The 20,167-nt window shown below is 40.4% G+C and overlaps 1 protein-coding gene across 19 annotated transcripts in view; it reads left to right on the top strand.

Moving 5' to 3' along the window:
• Positions 1-20,167, top strand: part of MBNL2 (muscleblind like splicing regulator 2) — a 109,088-nt gene that overhangs the window by 72,889 nt on the left and 16,032 nt on the right. For 6 of the 19 annotated variants that reach the window (XM_071742034.1, XM_071742176.1, XM_071742056.1 and 3 more), the window contains 7 exons: positions 158-322; positions 3,337-3,537; positions 4,690-4,953; positions 11,448-11,501; positions 12,259-12,412; positions 15,709-15,744; positions 17,208-17,302. In XM_071742034.1, coding sequence (XP_071598135.1) covers positions 158-322; positions 3,337-3,537; positions 4,690-4,953; positions 11,448-11,501; positions 12,259-12,412; positions 15,709-15,744; positions 17,208-17,302 — 969 coding nt within the window. The remainder of the gene's footprint in view (positions 1-157; positions 323-3,336; positions 3,538-4,689; positions 4,954-11,447; positions 11,502-12,258; positions 12,413-15,708; positions 15,745-17,207; positions 17,303-20,167) is intronic. The other 13 variants (XM_071742093.1, XM_071742075.1, XM_071742086.1 and 10 more) reach the window with 5 other exon arrangements.

Genomic DNA, 20,167 nt, shown 5'->3' on the forward strand with positions numbered 1-20,167 from the left:
GCTCAAGCCCATCAGCTCCTCCCAGCTTGTGACATAATTCCCAGGGTACACCCTGCATTTCATTAATTTTTACTTAGTTTATGGTGTAATATTTTGCTCAGAGGCATGAAACAATCATCAAAAGCAGCAGACCAATCCGTGTTGCTTCCTTTTCCAGGGTCGTTGTACAAGGGAGAACTGCAAGTACCTTCATCCACCAACACATTTGAAAACTCAACTGGAAATCAATGGCAGGAACAACTTAATCCAACAAAAAACTGCAGCAGCAATGCTTGCCCAGCAAATGCAGTTCATGTTTCCAGGGACACCACTACAGCCAGTGGTAAGTATATATCTCTGATGGTGTTATTGGTAAGTAAAGGTGAAGACTATATTGACCTGCCAAAGTTCTCGAAACTGGTATCAATAAAAATAGACCCATTAAGGGATTGCTAAAATGCTAGAGATATGTTAATTTATATTTGCATTTGAAGATACAATGAAGTGCTGCTATATTGATGATTTTTTTAATCTCAGACAAATTTGGGGTTCTCCCCCCACACCCTACCCTTTTTTTTTTTTTTTTTCCCAAGCTGTTCACATCAAGTTTAGTCTAGGTTTGCAAGGTTTTTACATATAACCCTTCTGGAATTGAAAATTTGTATAATAGTAATAATAATAATAATTTGCTTGTATTTGAGTAGGAATGCCAATTTTTCTCTGAGGAGTCTGAATTACTTTAGATAGTATTTGATCTCGCTACCAGGAAAAAAGTTTTGTGCCATTCTAGGTAGCATTTTCTTGCTCTTTTGAAATCTGGAGTGTTCCAGAATAAGACAGAGTTGCTGGTGCGTGCACTTCACAAACTCAGCATTTTATCCTGGGGTAATGCATATGGTGCCTGGGACATTTCAAATCCAGGGGGTGACATAAACCTGAGTCTTGCAGACACGAGCAGTGTCCTCGCATATGGATGAGAGTGATCAATTGCTCTGGGCTGCTTTTGCAGTTGAGCTCTCCTCATAGTACCAGGCTTCCAAAGCATTTCTAGGCAAGAAATCTGAATTGAACTTTTTGCACTTGGCTGCTAATGGTGTTTTCTCCATCTGAACACCTGGTGTAAGGCACTGGAATGGGATTTCTTTCTCTAACTTGAGGCATTTTGTATGTTGGCATCAACTTTTACCCTGGGCTTCCTCTGTACATTTATAGTTTACCAAAAGAAATAGGCACATCTAACTACTATTAGCTTGGCTTGCTTCTGGTCTCTGCCTTTGAATTAGAATTTTGGTTTTTTAAGTGCCTTTGCCTTTCCTTGGGCTATCACAGGAGCCGAGTTTAAGCATCTCAGAGGAAGGCCTTTGTATTTGGTCACAGCAAGCTCATCCCAGATGCCTTTTACAAATTTTTTTTCTAAGCATCTGCTGTAAGCTGGGAGGCATGAGTGAAAATTGGGTGTCTGGGGTCCTTGAATGTCTGGTGCGTGTTCATTAAAATGTATCTTGGTATATTGGCATAGTGTGCATTATGTATTGGCATAATATTTTCTGATTTTTTTAACTTCTGGAGTTTTCACCAAAAAAAAGTTTTCACGAAGTGATTGATCTCACCTCTTAGTATTATGAGAGAAAAAAATTAAGTGCCAAAATTATACTTTTTGAATTCTCACGCATTTCATCATTTGAACTTTACTGTTTAATGGACATAATGCCTTCTGTAATGATTGCTGTGTGCTAGGGCTTATTTCTTTGTCCTTCAAAAACTGCCAGATTGAGATGACTCAGCCCTGACCAAATGGCTAAAAAGTGAAAGAAAATTCCACAGAAGTCATTTGACATGTGGACTTATTCTTAAAATTATAGCTGATACAAAGCTGTTATTTGTATTTTACATAACACATGTTGTTCCCAACATAGTTGAACTGTTATTTCATATAAGTGTTCATTATTATGTTCTCAAAAGTTTAGCTTGCACTTGGCATATAAGCCATGCTGTTTGATATGAGACAGTTTTGATTTGTGATTAAAAAAGAGTGTTAGTCACTTTTGACTCACTGGGGCAGGTAGATGCCTTTTCTGTACAGCTGGTTATCCTGGCTAATCTGCTACTCAAAGCATCTTCATTGGTGCTAACTCAGATTCATTTATAATTTAGTAATTGGTTGCAAAGAAGAAAGAAAAAATATATCTGGGAATAAACTTTCCAGCTGCTATGCTTTCTTTTGTGTATTTTCTACATATGGTGTGTAGATGGCTTCCCTTCTCCAACAGGAGGCCACCTTGACAGGGAAAACATTCCTCCTTCATTAGGTGTTTAAGTTTTTCTCTAGTGTTCTGCTATTGCATAGTTCATTTCTAGCTGCCAGCTTATTTGGGAACTTCATTTTTGACAAAGCTAATCTGATATTTGTCCTGTTTTCCTGCATAGTTTTTCTTCATTTATAATTATAGCTTCACTCTCCAGAGTAAATGTCTGCACTGAAGCATTTTCAAGGTCTGGCCACGTTGATGTTTTGCCTCCACTCCCCATGGAGCTGGTGGTAACAAACCCACCATTCTGCTTTGCTAGTGCTGCCTTTTAGCATCACACAAGTGCTCTTTCTTCTGGTCATGACTTCACTGACTCTCTGTAGGAAGGAATGAAACAGATTTTTCAACCTGTATCATTCCTTCCAATCAAATTTTTTTGTAAGATGAACTCTAGCTAAACTTGAATAATCCCTTTCTAAATATTGTGTCCAGCTGAGATTATAATATTTATTCTTCTTGCTTCTGGTGACAGCTGAGTACACAAACATTTGCAAAGGTGAGGTTTTCCAGTGTGTGAGCCATAGTAACACATTTAATTGCAGGAGGTGGCAAAATACAGCATGCCAACAGATGTAAGTTCCATGCCATGCTCATTATATACACTCGTATTAGAAATATGGCTTTGCTAGCATTGATAATACTTCACTCATTAAATCTGGTACTTTGAAAAATAGCCTGTTTTCCCAAGGAAAAAAGGCATAGAGAAAAAGCAATGACATCTATACTACTTCTACTTCTAGATGTGTAAATAAGCTTGCAATGTAAGCCCGACCTCCATAGAGACTCAGGTTGAAAGTGTGACTCCTTTTGCATTGGCAGCCTCTTTTCCAATAAAAGAGCTGTAAAGTGCAGTTCTGAGTATTCTGGAATGTGTTGCTTGATTAAAAAGAACCAAGTGTGTTTTGTGTTTCCCCAGCAGTTTGACATTTTTTGATTAAGAAAACGAATCAGCACCAGGGAGAACACACAGAAGACAACTAGTAAGCTCTTAGTGAAGGGGCTGGGTTGGGTTTTTTTTTTCATCTTGGTCTGTGTTTTCGTTTTGCAGCCCACATTTCCAGTGGGTCCCACAATAGGAACGAACACGGCTATTAGCTTTGCTCCTTACCTAACGCCAGTGACACCGGGAGTTGGCTTAGTCCCGACTGAGATCCTACCCACGCCGCCTGTCATTGTTCCTGGAAGTCCACCAGTTTCAGTCCCTGGTTCAACTGCTACCCAGAAACTCCTCAGGACTGATAAGTTGGAGGTACTGTAGACCTTGACTGGAATTACAATCCTCTCCGAGACTCCATGAAGGATCCCGGAGGGGAAAGCTCTATTGTTTTAGAATAGATGCTTAAACTTTAGTTACTACAAATACAAAAACCTTTTTAATCAGGCAGGATTTCCATGCTTGCAGCCAGTGGTAATTAAACACTGTTATTTTTAAGGTAAAAGGCTCAGATTTAATACACAGAAATCAATATGAATTTTCAGCTTTTCTTTTCATCATGCCCTCCAAAATACCTCCACTGTACATGCCTGTAAAGGTGCGCCTTGATGAAATATCTAACAAGCACATTTTTGTTGCAGTATTAATTCTGTTCCTGTCTTTATGCGTTGACATTAGGAATTTTGTAGCCTTATGGATCAATGCTGGGGAAATGTTACAGCACTTCAGCCTTGAGCCACAAATGGAGCTGTGGAATGTTACCAACCCTGCAGCAGGCTGAAGGGGCGAGTCCCCAGCTACGTGCAGAGTCTCCCTGGTGTTTATGGATCTGCACGTGGCTCTGCTCATTGCAATCTGTGATCCAATCACATGAGAAGGCCGAATGTCTCTTGGAGAAATCGATGTCTAGAGCACGTTTCTTCTTAGGAAAATCAGCGTGTTCATTCTGCCCCGTTTAGGAAATTATTTTTAAGGAGGCTCTCCGTTTTGTTTGTGGACGCTGTGAAAAATACAGGGCATCTGATGCATGTCTTCCCATGAGGAAGAAGAGCTCCTTCCCTATCAGTGGAGCTGCAAGAATATGAAGGGTAGTCAGAAAGCAACTGAATATTTAGTGGTTCCCAGCTAGTTTTGCAGGAGCGGTTACTTCAGTAAGCATCCTTCCCAGGTCATTTTCTAGACAGGAAAAAAACAAAAAAGGAAAGCCATTTGGGAATGCTTCTGTTGAATGTCAAGTTCATCTAGCTGCCTTCTGCAGATTTACCTGAGGAACCTCTGGTGAAACAGCCACGTTTCCCTCTCCCAGCAGAAGATAAAGGGTTTATTAAAACAAATTCACTGAAAAACTTGAACTAACGGGGGGGGGGAGGTCTGCCCTTTGGGGGAGGTGGTGGAGCGTGGGTCTCTCCCTGTCCTTTTGGCTGTTGCCAAGCTTCTCCCCTGCAACAAGTGTTGTTTTGCACGTAGGTGTGCAGGGAGTTCCAGCGGGGAAACTGTGCGCGTGGAGAGACTGATTGCCGCTTCGCGCACCCGGCAGACAGCACAATGATTGACACAAACGACAACACCGTAACCGTGTGTATGGATTACATAAAAGGTCGTTGCATGAGGGAGAAATGCAAGTATTTTCACCCTCCTGCACATTTGCAGGCCAAAATCAAAGCGGCGCAACACCAAGCCAACCAGGCTGCCGTGGCAGCCCAGGCAGCTGCAGCAGCTGCGACTGTGATGGTAAGTGCTGGCATATATGGCTGCCTTTGTTGTTTTTTTTTTAATGAAGCTCTTTGATGCCTATTTTGCTTCAATTTAATGCTGTTTGCTTATACTTTACTTTCTCTTTTGCCTCTTTTTTTTATCCTCTTTTTTTTTTTTTTTTTTTTTTTTTGGTAAAAGATAAGAATTTATGAAATTAATACTATTGCTTGATGGGAGGAAGCACTTTTTTTATTTATGCCCTTATTTAAATGCTGTATTTCTAGCCAAGACAGTGAAGCAAATGACGCTCTATACCACTTCTGTTCTCTGCCTTAATTATATGTTAAATTTGCCCCTAGTATTTCCAAACAGAAACAAAACTGCTAAGCTTCAATATACCCTGGAAAACAGGGGCACATATGCTGGTTTTTTTTTTTTTAGCTCTTTGATGACACATATACATGTGGAAATCTGGAAGAAAAGGAAGAAAAGCAAAGAGAGAGCTTTTGCCTCTGAGATCAGTAGCAGAGAAGAAACCTATGTTAAGGTTCAGCTCACTCCACCTTAGATATCAGACAGTTGTGGAACATAGACACCTTGGTCTCACTTTATATGAAGTGCAGAAAAATCTGCACATTCATCTGATCTACCATTAGGGCCTGTCTGAGAATGAAAAAGAACTGCCCTCTGTAGATACACGCCTATCCCCAGTGACAAAATAGTGCTGGATGTATCTTTTTTGAACTTGGGTTAGATAAATCTTATGCCTAGAGACTTTTCTTGCATCTCCCACTCTCATGGGCATAGTAACAGTGGTCAGAAGAAAAGAGATGGAGGGCTTTCCATTTTCAGATATTTTAAGCTCTTACTGAAAGCTGTTCAGTGAAGTTATTTGCCACTATTGGATCTCTCTTATGGTTGCTACCAGGAAAGTTGATAAATTTAAATAGAGTGGTATTGATAAAGTTGCATAAATCAAGCATGCAGGCTCTGAGTTGGGAGACCAAATTGCTGGCAGCAAATCAAAGAATCATTGTCCTCTTTGCTGGCAGTGGACGAATAATTAAGCAGATGTGGTTTGTGGACTTGTGGGCAGTGCATACAATAGTTGTAGACAATACAGTTATTCTGTGGGTAAAAAGCCTACCAGAAACACAAAACAGTACAGTATATAACTACCCCGAGCTATTGTATTTAGCAAATTAGCAAAGACCGGACTTTTTGAGGGACAAAGGGTAAGGTATGCAGAAAAGTAAGCTTCCAAATATTTCTTAAGTGCTAATATTCTTTCTCTTATTGTAACCCCAGTCTGTGTTTCAAAATTTTAGTTAAAGTTTCCTGTGCTTGCAGAAATTGCCTACCATCTGGAAATTAAAGCAAAGGAGATTGTTTGTTTTTTGTCCATTTAGATAGTGTAAGATTTCTAGGCAGTATAATAAAGAATGGGGAGAGATGAGAGGATTAATTTTTTTGCACTTTGTTAATGGGTGGATATATACCCTGCAATTTTAAATAAGCTGTAATTGGAGTTGCATTAACCTCAAAGCAAGATGAAGCATCTTTGGAAGCACAGAATTGAAATCTTAACATTCTAATGTCACAGGAGAAGAAGGCAAGGACCTGTAATTCGGGGTAACTTTGCAGGAAAGGGTTCTCCTATTTGTGTGCATTGTGGATAGAGTTGGAGCACTGTTGGCAAAGCTCATAAGACCATGAAAGGTCAATGAATTCTGGAATCTAGGCCCTTGCAGAAAATGCCCTGTGTGTGATTCTGTACACTGAAGTTTAGGAATGTTTACTCAGGCGTCTTAGTTGACATCATCATTTGAAGTAAAAAGAAAGGGTAAAGACATTGTGAAATAAGCTATAGACCGTATACAGTTTTAAGTGCATTAGAAGACTGTCATCTATCATTGTACTCAAGGAGCTCCAAATATTCATGAGGTCCATCAGAGAGCATGAAAAGTCACTGAAGAATGTACAGCCTAAATGAAAATGTGAATTCACAGTAACTGTTTGAAAGAACCTCTGGAGAGGTTCTAATCTAAGAGCTCTAGTCTAATCCACCTGTCCAGGCAGGTTGAGCAAGAGCTGATTGCCTAGGACATCAGCTTTTGAAAGTCTCCACAACTTCTCTTGCCAACCTGCTACATGGTTAAATAGTGCTTGAAAAAAAAAATTAGATTTAAATGAAGTTTATTTGTTCCCATTGCCTCTTGTCATGTCACTGGCCAGTGCAGAGAAGAGCCTGGCTCCATCTTTATCTCCCTCCCCTTCTATAGCCTGATGAGGTCCCCCTCCATCTTCTCTTCAGGCTGAATAGTTCCAGTTCTCTCAACCTGTATTCGTATGAGAGATGCTCCAATCCCCTAGTCAGCTTAAGAGCCCTTCATGGAACTGTTTTCTAGTATGTCCATGTCTTTCTTGTACTGTGTGCCCAGACCTGGACATAGTGTTCCATACGTGGTTTCACCAGTGCTGAGTAGAGGGAAAGTATCATGTCCCTTGACTTGCTGGTGGTGCTCATCCTAATGCAGCCCAGGATGCTGCCAGCTGCTTTGATGTGAAGGCACACTCCTGACTCTTGTTCAACTTTGTGTCCACCAGGACCTTGAGGGCTTTTTTGGCCAAGCCTTGGGGGCCCCCAGCATGTACTAGTAGCTTGGGTTGTTCTTCCCCAAGTGCAGGGTTTGGTTTCTCTCTTTGTTGAACTTAGTGATGTTCTTCTGTACCTGTTTGTCCAGCCTGTCCAGGTCCCTCTGAATGGCAGCACATCTATCTTACCAACCTCTCCTCTGAGTTTACATCACTAGTTGCTGGCCTACCACTGGAGTTTGAGTTGCTGATCACAACCCTGGCAGTTGAGTCAATTTTCAGTCCACTTCTGTTCCTCATTTAGACCATACTAAGTAAGTTTTTCTGTGAAGATTAAATGGGAGACAGTGTTGAAAACTTTCTAGAGAAAAGTCTAGAGAAACAACATCCATTGCTCTCCCCTCACCCACCAAGACTTCTTGTAGAAGTCAGTTAAGCACAGTTTCCTGTTCATAAATCTATGCTGACTACTGCACATCACCACCTTATCTTTCATATGTTTGGAAATGCTCTTCAGGAGGAGTTCCTTCATTGATTCCCCAAGGATTGAGGTGATGTTGATCAACCTGTCATTCCTCAAAACTTCCTTCCTGCCCTTTCTGAAGATAGGAATGTCATCCACTTTCTTTCAGTCTTCAGGAACTTCCCTTGGTTGCTGGGAACTTTTGAAGATAATGAAGAGTGGCCTTGCCCAGCTCCCTCAGGCCTCATAGGTGCATTCCATCAGGTCCTATGGGCCTGTGGACATCCAGTTTGTTCAAATGATGCCTAGCCTCCTCCTCCTCCTCCTCCAAGGGTAAATCTTCACTTCAGACTTTTCCACTGGCCTGAAGCTCAGTCTTACTAGTAAAGACTGAGGTGGAGAAAATGTTGAGTACCTCAGCCTTCTCTGTGTCCTGTGTCACCAGGTCTCCTGCCCCATTCAGCAGCAGCCTCACATTTTCCCTTCCTTTTATTGCTGATACAGAAGCCCTTCTTGATGCCTTTGGCATCCCTTCCCAGACTCACCTTCAGGGTGTCTCTGGCTCTCCTAACCCATCCCTGCATGCTCAGGCTCTGTGCCTGTTCTTCCTGGGACATCTGTCCCTGCACACACCTCTTGTGTGCTTCCTTTCTTCTCTTTGAGTCAAAAGCTCCTTGCATATTCATGCAGACCTCAGCTGTGGGCACCTTATTACTGTTCCAGAAGACATTATAGCACACCAGTGTGGCATACAGCAGACAAATGCTGTGCCTCAGTATTTGTTTAATCATTTTTATTATTATCTTTATATCCTTTTCATCGCATTTTCTTCTCCAGCCTGTAGCTATTAATTTTTTGTTGTTAGTTACTTAGGAGATCAGATGTTGAGCAGGAGATTACCTGATAGAACAGAAAGAGTCAGAGGAGGTTTTATTATCAGGGCAAAGTGAAAGAAAAGATGAAGGTGGGACAGAAGAATGGACAGTTAGTCTGGAAGCTTGAAAAGAAGGGGAGACTACATGGAAATAAAGTTAATGAGTAGGTCTGGAAACAGATTAAGCTAAAGCCTTCAGGTTGGGAAAACTGTGAGATTGAACTTGATGTGAAAGAGGAAGGGAAAGTCAGGAAAAAGCTTCAAAACAGGGAGGTGAGGTTAAGAAGCTCATGGAGAAGTGGAGAAAGGCAATCGTAAACACAGAGTTAGTAAGTTATTAAGTGAGATCAAATGAAGATCTGCATTTGGATAATAAAGGTAATTAACCAAAATGGTTTACTCCTAATGATGTTGACTTTAATTTTTGGACTTCATCATCACATAATGCTGTATTGAGTTGTAATGCTTCACTTCTGTGTAGACTTGGTGAATGCAGAGTGGGTCTGAGGCTGTGTCAGTGCAGACGGAGTGGTGTCCCCCATGGGGGTACACACGTCACCAGCACAGCTGAGACACAAGAAAGCTCTCCACATCCTCAGTCTGCACCAGGAGTTTCTTGTAAGGTCTGAGTCATGGACCCAGACAGACGAGTAGGTCCTGTAGATGAGGCTGTTATCCAGAAGTGTGCTGCTGAAGGAGAGACAGGCAGGGTGCTGAGAAGCCTCCTGTAATGTTGCTGCAACAGAGCCAGGAACAAGGAGTAGCACTTTGAGTCCTGTGTCTAGTTCTGGGCCCCTCAGTTCAGGAAGGAGGTTGAGGTGCTGGAGCAGGTCCAGAGAAGAGCAAGGAGGCTGTGAAGGGATCCAGCACAAGTCCTGTGAGGAAGGGCTGAGGGAGCTGGGGCTGTTCAGCCTGGAGAAGAGGAGGCTCAGGGGAGACCTCATCACTCTCTACAACTCCCTGAAAGGAGGGGGTAGCCGGGGGGGGTTGGTCTCTTTTCCCAGGCAACTCTCAGCAAGACAAGAGGGCACGGTCTCAAGTTGTGCCGGGGGAGGTTTAGGTTGGACATTAGAAAGAATTTCTTTACTGAGAGGGTGATCAGACATTGGAATGGGCTGCCCAGGGAGGTGGTGGATTCTCTGTCCCTGGAGGTTTTTTTAGAGAGAGACTGGATGTGGCACTCAGTGCCATGGTCTGGTAACCGCAGTGGGAGTGGATCAAGGGTTGGACTTGATGATCTCAGAGGCCCTTTCCAGCCCAGATGATTCTGTGATTCTGTGAATCAAAGCAAGGGCTATCCTGCATAATGCCCTGTTGGCACTAGCCATCTTGTGACCATAAGCTCTTGGTAGGCATTTTGTGCATTGTTCTCCTTTTGTTTTTTTTCCATCTTTATTCCCTATTTCCACATAATGATGTCAAGATAGGTATAATATGATCTACGTATCTTAAAAAGAGCTAAATGTTAGCTTGTGTTAAAAAAAAAAAAAAAAAAAAAAAAAAAAAAAGTTAAAATTCTGATTTAGATTTAAATCATCGTTTCTTTTTTAAAGTTTTATACTCTTTACACTGTAAAATTTGAAAGTAATAGTTCACATTAAAATATTGTTTACAGAATGCCATCATATCAGCCATAAGTTTGATCTTACTATGAAAGTATACATATATGCATATGCCTATGAACTATGCCTAAATATTTTCTCTTTAAAAAATTAATAATTGGGGACTAGTATCATACCTCACACGTTAATGTTCTCTTATGAATTGAGATCAGTAGTTTTATTCCCTGCTCTTGAAGCTAGTACTGTAGGTTGTAGTAAAATTTAGAAAATATGTCAAATTCTGAAAGACTTTTTTTCCCTCACAATGTAATGTGGTAAGTTTCAAGGAAAAAAAAAAATCTACAAAAGTGACCCAGCTGTACGGGGGGAAAAAAAAAGGAATTAATGATAAGTTAGTGTAACTAGACATGCTATTTATTCTGCTTTGTATTGGCAAAGGAGAACCTCTCTCATTTTGAACCCCAAATCTTTGTCGCACCTCTCGTAATTATCAAGACCCTCACCTTGCAAGCACTGATATGATAATAACAGCATTTGTAATGCTTTGCAACTGTCACTAGTGCTATGTGTTTGAAAATGTAGCCTTCCAAATTGATTTTTCCACTTTGAAATGTGACTTAACTAACTTATCAGGAATTCTTATAGGCGTATCCTTACAACTCTCTGCATCTCTGTGAAGTGTTTATATGATGCTTAATAGTGTCTGCAAGCTGCTGTTTTACTCAACTTTCCTGAATTTCAAACATCTATATTTTACTCTCTTATATGCTTTTAACTAAGGTATAGTAGATGCATTTTTGCTTCGGTACTAATTCGAAATGTAATATTCATTTCTTTAGAAGACATTTTTGTTGTTGTGCATGCCTAGTGTTTTGTATGTTGTATATTGCATTCAGAATATTTTTTTCCTTCTCACCTATCCACAAATGCAATGCCGTTCCCATGATGCACCTCTGCTTGCTGTTTACCTGTATGTTAATTCGCTTGAATCCCATTGGCCCACTGCCATCATGTGCTCGCTGCCTGTTATTAAAAGACTCAGTCGACTGCCAAAGCAATGAAGCGACCTCTCGAAGCAACTGTAGACCTGGTACTTTGACCTTTCACCTTTTGCTTTGCATGTAGCTTTTTTTTTTGTTGTTGTTGTTGTTGTTGTTTTGGGTTTTGGTTTGGTTGGTTTTTTTTATTTATTTATTTATTATTTGGTTGTTTTGTTTCTGGTTTTTTTCTTTTTTTTTCTCTCAGAGAAGCAACTAATGAAATCCGTATCGCTTTACTTTTGAACATCAACCGGAAATGATTTCACGTACTCGTTAATTTACCAGAAGGTCTATTTATCCATCTCATTCTCATACGTAATAAAACCAGACGATTTAGTTCCGTTCCTAACATGGTTTCATTTGTTTTTAAATCTCCTCTCATGAAAAGTCGAATTGAGATAAAACTGCTTCTGTAATTGAAAACACTTAACGTAATCCGTTAATCTGTCTAATATTAGGAAATGATATTTAAATTTAAAACAGAAAATACTTGGCAATGAAACACAAGTGGTTTTTTCTCCCTTATAATATTTGAAAACCTATTCAAAGGCAATGCCATTTTCGTTGCTTTAAAAGCCTTTCTTTTCAGTAGTTGTGCTGCTACAGTTTTAGGTTAATAGTACCACGCTTTTGCTATCAGTAACAAAATTTCACTCATTTTACATTGCTGTGCTTTGAGTTAATATGCATGGCGAGGCATCTTTAGCTGCTTTTAAAAACAAAAAAAATTATATTTTTGTATTTATGTCTATGTTACAGACAATGCTTTAAAAACAACACCATTGTAACTAACTTTCTTATTTACAGGCCTTTCCTCCTGGTGTTCTTCACCCTTTACCAAAGAGACAAGCACTTGAAAAAAGCAATGGTGCCAGTGCCGTTTTCAATCCCAGTGTCTTGCACTATCAACAGGCTCTTGCCAATGCTCAGTTGCAGCAACATGCAGCATTTATCCCAACAGGTATGTTGTACCCACATTGAGCCAATGTTGTGTTCCTTAGGTAGCCTCTGGGTCAGGCAGTTGCACTTAGCAGAAGGTCTTGTTATGCTCCCTGCCCTACCTGAGGTGGAGCCTGCAGAGATATTTACACGGGTTGTTCACTCCTCCAGCACAGCAGGAGAATTCAAGCAGAAATTCCAACATGCTGCTGGGCTGCTTTTCACATTTATAGCCTCCCTTCCTCGTTGCCCACATTTTGCCCCTACTTTCCTGCCTTGAATTGGCTGTATTTTGACTTCTCTCTGCCAGCACTCTCAAAGGAGACGGGAGGGTAAAAAGTTCCTCTGAGAAAAACACTGGGAAAAGCATCACTCTTCAGAGATGCCACGGGAAGGGTGCCGTGGCCGAGGAGCATCCTCCTGCTCCCTTGGGTGCTGTGCTGCATCCCTGGGGATTAAACCCCAGCTGCACAGGAGCAGAGCACCAGCCATAACCTTCCCATCAATGCCTATGTGGAAGCACTGGCAAAACCCATCACTCCCCACAGCCACGTTTCAGGGCTTGGAGGCATCAGATGTGTTTTTGTGGTTTTCATCCTGGAACGCCAGCAGTATTTTTCCCAGCATTTGTGGCTAATAGCTGGCGATGGAATTCTTCATAGGGGTGACGTGAAGATGAGCAAAATGTCCTTTGCATTTCAGTGCTTGGAACCCTGTAAACATCAGAGCATTCAGAGGTGGCTTGAGCTGCACCGTGGCTGGTGGCAGGGCTTCCTTTTAACCCTGTGGGAGAAAGAATGTGCTAAGGTGCTCGTGTGAACAATAGCAACACAACCCTCTCTATTATGTCAGTCACCCCCACTCCAAACTTCCCAAAGATAAATATCCTGCCTGATGAATTCTATGATTTCACTTGTAATTAACAAATTACATCCTTTGGTATCGGAATATTACTAAGTGTCAACTTCCAGAATCATTTAAAACTATGTGTTTGCAAGTGCACCTGACACTTCAGTGATGTTATTTGGGTTTGTAGAAATAATGTCGGTTAAACAGGGAATGAAGCACAACACATTATGATTTCCCTTATCTATCAGCATTCCCATATGTTTTTTAAGATAAAAACAAACACAGATGGCTTTGACTTAATGGAATTTTGCTATAAGGCCTGAGTAACAACCTTGGAGCCTGCCCCTGTATTTATAACAGTAAGTTATAGCATGCTGTATTTTTAGCACATTGATGCACCAGAATATCTGTGTCAGAAAACATGCTGACGTTTATGGGAGTGTTTGGAAAACTAAATAAACCGTGAGACTGCCTATCTGGACATGAATGGAAGACTGCCCAGTGCTTACAAACATACAGAAATTTCCACGGATTTAATTTACATTGTAACCCTGAGAATGTGCTGTTTGATATGCGTTATTCCTTCTCTCAAGCACTCCCTTTCAGGGCTTCTCACTGTTATGTGCAATTGCCAAGAATGTTATGGAAAAAAATATGGAAAAAAAACTATGGAAAATACATTAGTTTAAACCTTTTTCAGTGACATAGCATTTAGATATTTTCCAGACTTTTGGAGTGCTCATGCTTCCTTAAGTAGCTTATTCTTTGTGCTTTTTGTTGGCCACCCCTCCTTCCAGGTAATGGTTGTAATTATAGTTTTATCTTACAAATTTCTGGTGGTAGGAAGGGTGGATCTTGGAACCAAACTTTAAAGGCCAGGCTGTTGGCAAGGCCCAAAACAAGTGCATGAAAAGAAGTGAAGAAACAGAGGGGTAACACAGCAGAGGGAGCCCAGGCTCAGAGAGGAAAACTTTACTCATGGTGCTGAATCTTCTGCTCATAGCAAACATGGTCAGCACATAGTAAGATTGTTAGAGAGAGGAGTGGGGTATGGAAGGGGGGGTTTAGGAAAGGGGAACCCCTTCTATATGAGTGGGTGTCATGAGCTTTTCCTTAACCACATCTGATATTCCCCTATTTCCTGGGAAGGTTGGATTTGGTGGGTGTAAGGACTGTCATGCCACCCAGGTCTAAGGAGCAATGCATGACATACATTATCTGTTGGGTTTTAAATAATTTTGTGATATTTTCTGAACTGGTATAATTTTCAAATGTGTTCCTTGTGTGTGTGTGTGTGTGTGTTAAGTTAAATTTTAAGACAAGTTTTGCTGCTGGAATATATATAAAACTTAATCGTTTTATATAACTTCTCTGCTTTTTTAACCACTTGCTCCCCTAATAAAAAGTGTGGGGCTTGACTTAGCATGGCTTACCTCCAAAGTTCTGCACTTTGTTTGTTCCACATCAGTTTGATTGCTTTGTCACCTCCTCCTTATTGTTCAGTGAAAGATGTTAAAAACAACAGATCTTTTCTCTCTCCCCATTGCTGTTTGTTAGTGTTTCTGTAGCCTCTAGAGGAGGAACTTTGTGTACTCTCTGGGGACTGTTCTTGGGTAAGGTCATTCATAGTTACACTGCTACAGCCATGGCCTGGGAAGGGGCTGCAGTAGTCAGGGAGTACAGGAAGCATCTTTGACTTCTCATCAAATCTGGGTGTCTGTGGGACTTAGTCTCCTTACCTGCTCGCTGCCACCAGCTTGCCACCTGCACAGTAGCAATTACACAAACTGTTTTTCCTTCATTTGTTTTTCCCAGGTCCCAAAATTAAACCGCAGCGAGCGAGCGGTCTTTCCAGAGCATCTCAAAGGTGTGCTGGGAACCTTTTGCTGGAATGTTACTTTGAGGTGTTTATCCTGGGGACTTGTCCCAGGAGTATTTTCTTTGGTCAGAAGCACCTCTCCACTTCAGGGGTTGTGTTAAGAACGAGTGCTTTGACATCAAACACAAATTTTGCAAAGCCCCTGCAGAAAAGTATCGGCTTACTCCATTTTAACTTCTTTCTCCTCTGCACATCAAAAATTGTTGATCTGCACCATGCTGAGCCGAGTTACGCCGCGAGTTCTAAAATCCCCAAATAATGTGATATTTAATCAAAGACCTTTCTGTAAACAAAACCTTGATGGTACAAAACGTACTAAGTCAAAGGCTAAAAGTACTTAAATAAATGATGTATCTTGTATATACACATAAACATGGCAAAAGTCACAGAGCGTGCTAAGGCAGGAGTTTAGTAAGAACACAATCGCCTTTTTTGTGCTGAAGCAAAACTATGAATGACCTTACAGTTTCATTTGACTAACTTACTTCTCTGTGGTTATGCTTGAATCTCACTTTGAATGTTAACTCTAAACAGCTAACCTGTTTCTTCCCTTTATCCACTTTTTTCACCTATCATTGCATGACACGCAGGGTCAGTTTTGTGCATGACACCCGCTACCAGTATTGGTAGGTTCCAAATTTCTTTATCGATCTCTTTCAATACTGTATATGATGTCTATTCACTTGCTTCAAAAATCCTAGGCAAGATTTAGACAATGACTAGAATTAAAGGTTCGCTTTGTCCTTTTGGTTGACTTTGCAGTGTTTACATTTGTAGATGAAAGCTGCAGTTTAGATGTGATATCACCTGCTATAACAACTACGCTGCAAAAGCATAATACCATGAATTCCAGTCTGCTTTTCAGTTTTATTTATATTTTATATTGGCTAGAACTATAAAGTCATGAAATACTGGGAAAAGCCAGCAAATTTCATCAGTGTTTTGAAGTTTCATAGTGGTGTGCCTATTTCTCCTATTTGCTGTGTGTTAGAAAGTTTTATCAGCGTTTCCCAGAAATGCCTACTTTGATCCACGGAGGTTCTGATGAAACCAGTGATCAGAATCTTGCTCCTCCTTAAATATATTTGCAGCTTGGAATTACCATGCAAAATGGAAGTCCAATGCCTGTAAGACAGAAAAGTAATCTTTCTTTTATTCTGCAGCCATATCCCAGTGATTTTTTATTTTTTTTCCTGGGACTACTCAAAATATCAAGCCTTTAAAACATGAAGTTAGTAATTCTTCCATGAAGATGCTGATTAAAATTCATTCTTAAAACAAGCAAAAGCAGCAGCTTCCACAAAAATCAGTCCTGTGTTCTTAGATCAAAAGAAGCAGTATTTAAGTCAGGAAAATTATTATCATCCTTCTCCTGATTTTTGCCTCAGAGCAGATGGTAATTAACTCTGATAGAGCCTAACAGTTATGCAGTTCTAGTAGAAAAAAAAATGCATAAATTGGATTATAAAGGAAGACAGTGAGGATCTGGCTTACTTCAAAATGAAGATACATGAAAATAATTTGGGTTTTAATTGTGTTTAAAAATTAAGATAAACATTGGGTTTTTTCCCAGTACAAACCACATTGAGATTTTTATTTTTTTTTTTAAACAGAAATTTAGTTTGGAGTGCTTTATCTATATAAACTCTGGGGGAAAACAACTCGCCCATGTAACAATCCTCAAGTAACGGGCTATTTTGGTAGAGAACTTGTTTGCGCAAGCAATCCTCCTCTTGGAGTTAACGCCGGTGTTTTCGATGGTCCTTGCTCTTTTTTTTTTTTTTTTTTTTTTTTTTTTCTGGGAATCGCCGATTGTGTTGACAACCTTCCTTTAATTGTACTTGTAATAAGCTATTTTCCCTTTTTTTTTTTTTTTTTCTTTCTTTCTTTCTTTTTTTTTTTTTTTTTTTTTTTGTTTTTATTTCTCCGCCACGCTTTCTCGCTTTGCACTGTGATTGCATGCCATCTGCCGGTTTAACCCATGACGATGGCTTGCTGCTCTTGATATTCACCATGCCAAAAATACCACTTCTCTTACCATAATGCTGCACCCTCCTGTTCATTGCTTCCATGGTTCCCCTCCTGAAAGTACCCATGATGCACAACGCTACGGCCGCCACTGTCTCTGCAGCAACAACTCCTGCAACAAGTGTTCCCTTCGCCGCAACAGCCACAGCAAATCAGGTTTGCTCCTTTTAAAGCTTTCTTTCACAAGATCCCGAACTCTAAATGAGTGCTGAGATTTTTATTTAATTTCTTTTTTTTTTTTTTTTTTTTTTTTTGTAACAAAAAAAATTCTCGCGGAGAATTTTTTTTTTTTTTTCTTCTGTGTTTACCCCATCAAATTTTACTTTGAAGTCGTTTATAGCAAGTGTTTGTGGGACAGGTTGCACTTATTTAGAGTTAACATTTGTTGCAAATAATGATGTAGCTGTGTTTCGTGTTGCAATGTTTGTACCTAATTACTGTGTAATTAACCCAGCTGGAGTTAGAGTCACCATAGTACTGGACTACTTACAAAAGTCTATTATTAACTCCTAAGTTCAAAAGGAAGAGCATCCTAGGTTCCAAACATGCAGGTGTGTTAATGGAGCCTTCTCCATGTAGTGTGTGGAAGTGACTAATTTGTAAGCATGGAAGCTGTCTAAAATCACCAGTGGGACAAGGTAGCTGAAAAAAAAACAAAAACCAAAAAAAACTAGAAACAAAATTGAATGTTTTCTGTAAATGCTAGCGATCAAAACAGCACTGGAGATATTTACAACTGTGCCTGCTTGATGTTTGAAAGTGTATCTTTAACCTGAGAGTTAGATTTCCCTGAGGAAGGACATAGTTACAAAGAACCCCTGGGGTTATTGACAGGGGCAGTCTTTGAAAGCTGATCCTTTCTCCTTTTCTTCTTCTGTCTGTTATGTTAATAGCAGTTTTCATTTGGGTAGGGGTTCCTCCTCCTTCTGTAGGGCCTGATTCCCAGAGAAAAGGTATCTGGTGCAGCTTGTAGCTTTGACTCCTCCATTGGAGCTACAGAGATTCCCACCAGGGAGGGGTTTGCACAGCACTTGGGTCACTCTGGCTTTTCTTGTGCTTCAGGGCTATGCTTGGGTGCTTCCACTTGAGAGCTGTTTTCCCTCGGGTTTTGAGGGGTCAAACTGAGGAGGGAGCAAGCAGGTTTGCTCCCCAAGTGAAAGCAAAGAGCTGTGTCCCCATTGCCTTTCATGTGTTGCTCCTTGCCAAACCCAAAAGCTGCTGCAGACCAAGTAGAAACACTCACCCGTTGATTCAGTTTCCTCCACCTGCCAAGGAATTAGAAAGAAAGCAGTGAAAATGTTTTGCTTAATAATGCTATAACAGCAGATTTATTTTTTTTTTTACTGTTGATTCCAAAACTATTTAAGTATCCCATAGAGAAACAGAAGTTGTCACAAGAGTTTATTTGTAATAATTTAGGAAAATATACTACCTCTGAAATACACCCTGCATTCTTAAAGAAACACAAGCCAGTCCATTTTTTTTTTTTTAAAGGGCTCATTTGCCAACATTGTGGTGTTTGTGCTTTTAGCATTTTCATCAGAAGCAAGTTGTTGTGTCTATGTGTTCTTTCCTGAGAGCTAGCTTATTTTCATGAAAAAAAAAAAATAGCTTGGGACGAGGAGTAAAGTGCAGCAGGCAAAAGGTGCATTTCACTATCCTTCCCAGAACAGCCTCTGCAGCAGAAAATTCTTTGGTGGTTTCCAGTGTAGTTTGGGGATCCCCAAAAAAGTGACAGAGGGACTTGAAGGTGCAAAGGGACTGTGAGAAAACAGAGTGGCTTGAGGAAGGGGGTGTTGGGGCTGGGGACCCTCTGTAGCACAGGAGTGCCTCTGGGGCAGCTTCCCCACCCACTCTTCTGAGCTCCAGGGGGCTGACTGTGGCTGAAGTAAAATAAATATGTGTACACGTATTTTTTTTTTTTTTACTTAATGGAACTACTTTCACACAAGTAACTTGTGGCACTGGGGAGACAGAGGTGTGCCTCGAAGCACTTTCTCACCTAGCAGAATGGCAGGCAGAGCCTCTCCTTTCCCAGTGCAGATTTTGTCTGCATTGCAGGAGTGCAGCTTTTAAAATTTTACAGGATTTATCAAAGTGTGTGTTTGTGTTTATTTAGTTGCTATATTTGTCTGTGTGGGCATACATATAACACCATGCTGAAATGAAAGGATGGTTTAACACAGGGATTGGTTTCCACTTGTTTAATTTCAGCCATTTAGAAATTTGGCTTCCAGAGTTCATCTCCTTTTCTGGAAGTCTGTGTTATTGAAAGGTAGATTGCCCTGGAGGGTCCTGCCTCTTTCTCTTGCCTGCAGAAGGTGCATAGGCACATAATCAAAGCTCTGCATTTCTGCACATGGAAGAGATGGCAACATCAACAGCTTTCCTCATTGGCTTCTGTAATGTGTGCCACAGCTCTCTTTTTCACTTCTCACTCCTGTCTTTGTGTTAGTCATTGCAAATCTTTAAAACCTGCTGGAAAAAAAAAAAAAAAAAAAAAAAAAAAAAAAAAAAAAAAAAAAAAAAAAAAAAAAGTGTATTTGAAAGTAATAAAAGTAGAAGAAACTTGTTTATAGAAGGAGAATCTCCAAGTTTGCTGTTTATTTACAGTCCCCTAAAGGTTGGAGACAAAGCTACAACACTGGGAAAGACCCCATAGTAATTCAGGGGTCTTAACTCTCAGAATTTCCCTAGCCCAAGAAACAGAGGAGGAGCAGGTAATTAACTTGGGTTAAGGCTTCATTTATGGTTATAGTGTCCTGTGTTTGTGTCCCTTTCTATGGATTTAAACTCTCCTGTGTATTTCAGAACAGGACTTCTTTATTCCCATCGAGATTAAATTTCCTTTTCTGGTCTCTGCCTCACTGTTTTATCTATCTGTGGGATATGGTTTCCTCTTTTCAATGTCTCTAGTACACTATTTTAATAAACCTGCAGCCTTCATCCCATCCCACTTCGGGTCCCACTGCTTTTCCTCACAGTGCCAGGCATGAGCAGAAAGTTACATCAGGGCTTAAT

This window comes from Heliangelus exortis, chromosome 1, assembly GCF_036169615.1.
Source record: "Heliangelus exortis chromosome 1, bHelExo1.hap1, whole genome shotgun sequence".
Taxonomy (NCBI): Eukaryota; Metazoa; Chordata; class Aves; order Apodiformes; family Trochilidae; genus Heliangelus; species Heliangelus exortis.